Raw genomic sequence first — 2,442 nt, forward strand, 5'->3', positions numbered from 1 at the left:
GTGTGTGTGTGTGTGTGTGTGTGTGTGTGTGTGTGTGTGTGTGTGTGCGCGCGCGCGCGCGCAAGCACGCACGCACGCGTAATCTGTTCCTGTATTTTTACACACACACACACTCACACTCACACACTGGAATATTACTCAGCCATGAAAAAGAATGCAATTCTGCCATTTGCAACAACATGAATGGACCTGGAGGATATTATGCTTAGTGAAATAAGTCAGACAGAGAAAGACAAGTACTAAATACTCTGTGTTACCACTTATATGTGGAATCTAAAAAATGAAACAAACAAATATAACAAAACAGAAACAGACTCACAAATATAGAGAACAAATTAGTGGTTACCAGTGGGGAGAGGGAAGGGGAGAGGGGCATAAGAGGTAAAAACTACTATGTATAAAATAAATAAGTTAAAAGAATATACTGTACAGCATAGAGAATATAGCCAACATTTTGTAATAACTTTAAATGGAGTATAAACTATAAAAGTTTCAAACCACTATATGATACACCTAAAACTAATATAATATTGTAAATCAACTATACTTCCAAAAAACTTTTTTTTCAAAATAAAATAAGATAAAATGAATGAGGTAGAGGCTTTTATGCACTGACATGGAAGGTGTCCTTGACACATTCTTGCGAAAATCTTATGAATATCTTCACATAAGCCATCACGTATATAATATACACATGTGGTCTATAACTGCACAGAAATGGGATTGTGAAGTTACATGTCACATGTCAGTACAGTGATAGCATTTTACCTCTGGGGAGAGTGGGAGAAACCCATTCTTTACATACTTATGTGCTGCCTGAATCTTTTATAAAGAGGGTATATTTATGGGTCACTTATTTCATAAATAATGAAAAATGACTTTTAATGAACTTATTCCTACTGAAAGGAGAGTCTTCTAAGCCAGCAGTGCCTCCTCCTCGTCCTGCTCTGATCAAATGAGCCAGTGAGGGCTGGTGAGAACCATTCACTCAGCAGAATCACAGAGATAAACTACTAGATGTTAGATTCTCTCTCCATAGCAAAAAGCCAGAGGTTCAGCGGAGAGGAAGCCAGGGCCACTCACTTGCGGGCGATGGTAGTCACGCGGATGCGCCGCTGGGTGCTGGAGTGCTGGTAGTGCGTGACGAACTGGATGGCGCCGCGGCCCCCCTGCGGGATCGGGGCGTTGTGCTGCAGGATGAGAGGCCAGCACCCATTACTGTCACCACATGACCCCACACAAGCGGTCACAGAGCCTGTGCACTCGTCCTAAGACGATTGACACGGCAGTGACCGCAAGATTCTTGATGCGTTCTGAATGGTCCACTTAAATTCGGGGCATTTCACTGTTTGCAACTTTTACCTCAAAAAAGAGAACCATATGGAAATAAATACTGAACGTGAGTTGATATACACGTTAAAGGGTTTAGGGATGAAAGACACTGGTGACTGCAATTTGCTTCGAAATGCATCCAAACACAATGAATTGGGGAATGGCTAGATGTGTAACAAATCAAACACAGCAAAATGTTAGTTACAGAACCTGAGTGGTTGATACTTGGGTATTCACTATACAATCCTACTTATCATTCTGTATGTTTGAATTTTAAAAAATAAAATACTGGGGAAAAACTGACACACTCAAAAATTCACCAACATTATGATGGCTGGCAAAAGCCATTCCTCTTCTGATGACCTTATCAGTTCAACAACAAATTGACAAAAGCAGTTTGCTGTCTGACTCTGACCATACCCTGGAAGGAATAAAAATGATGTCAGACTAAGATCAGGCTAAACACAAGCCCAAAGTAGCATCACTTTGTGGAGAAAGAAACCGGAGGCCACCAGTCTGTAACAAATCAGAAAACACAACATTGAGATGCAACTATTCCTGAAAAAATGCAGCCCACCTGATTGACTACTTCAAAGTAGATGCCGAGCGTAGACGTGGGATCCAGGCCACAGATTTTCCACTGACTCGTGCCACCAACACCAAGCTCCTAGGGGAGAGAAGAGGGATTAAAAAGAAATGAAACAAAAAAGATGCTCCTGTGATTACCTGCTGATGAAAAGCACCGACTCTGAGAAGGGCAGGTCCCTTAGAATATCTCATTCCAAATGAAAATTTAAATTTCGGGACTTCCCTGGTGTTCCTGTGGGTAGGACTCTGCACTTTCACTGCAGGGGGTGCGGGTCCCATCCCTAGTCGGGGAACTAAGATCCCGCATGCCACGCAGTGTGGCCAAAAAAAGGAAAAAAAATTTTTTTTTTAAATTTCACTGAAAAAAGTACAATTACAGACCAGAATAAAGTTTAACATTTATTACAGTACTTTACAATTAGGCTTTTTATACTGGCACTCTGGTCAGTTTTCATTACGTCGTTGAGCTTTATCTACACACACACACACACACACACACACACACACACACACACACACACA

The 2,442-nt window shown here is 41.3% G+C and overlaps 1 protein-coding gene across 4 annotated transcripts in view; it reads right to left on the reverse strand.

Moving 5' to 3' along the window:
- The window catches only part of SEC23B (SEC23 homolog B, coat complex II component), a 39,768-nt gene that overhangs the window by 18,548 nt on the left and 18,778 nt on the right, over window positions 1-2,442 (reverse strand). For all 4 annotated transcript variants that reach the window (XM_029220904.1, XM_029220902.1, XM_029220903.1 and 1 more), the window contains 2 exons: window positions 1,910-1,999; window positions 1,084-1,190 (listed from right to left, as the gene is read on the reverse strand). In XM_029220904.1, coding sequence (XP_029076737.1) covers window positions 1,084-1,190; window positions 1,910-1,999 — 197 coding nt within the window. The remainder of the gene's footprint in view (window positions 1-1,083; window positions 1,191-1,909; window positions 2,000-2,442) is intronic.

Source organism: Monodon monoceros, unplaced genomic scaffold, assembly GCF_005190385.1.
Source record: "Monodon monoceros isolate NGI ecotype Baffin Bay Population unplaced genomic scaffold, NGI_Narwhal_1 Super_Scaffold_13, whole genome shotgun sequence".
In the NCBI taxonomy this organism is placed as follows: domain Eukaryota; kingdom Metazoa; phylum Chordata; class Mammalia; order Artiodactyla; family Monodontidae; genus Monodon; species Monodon monoceros.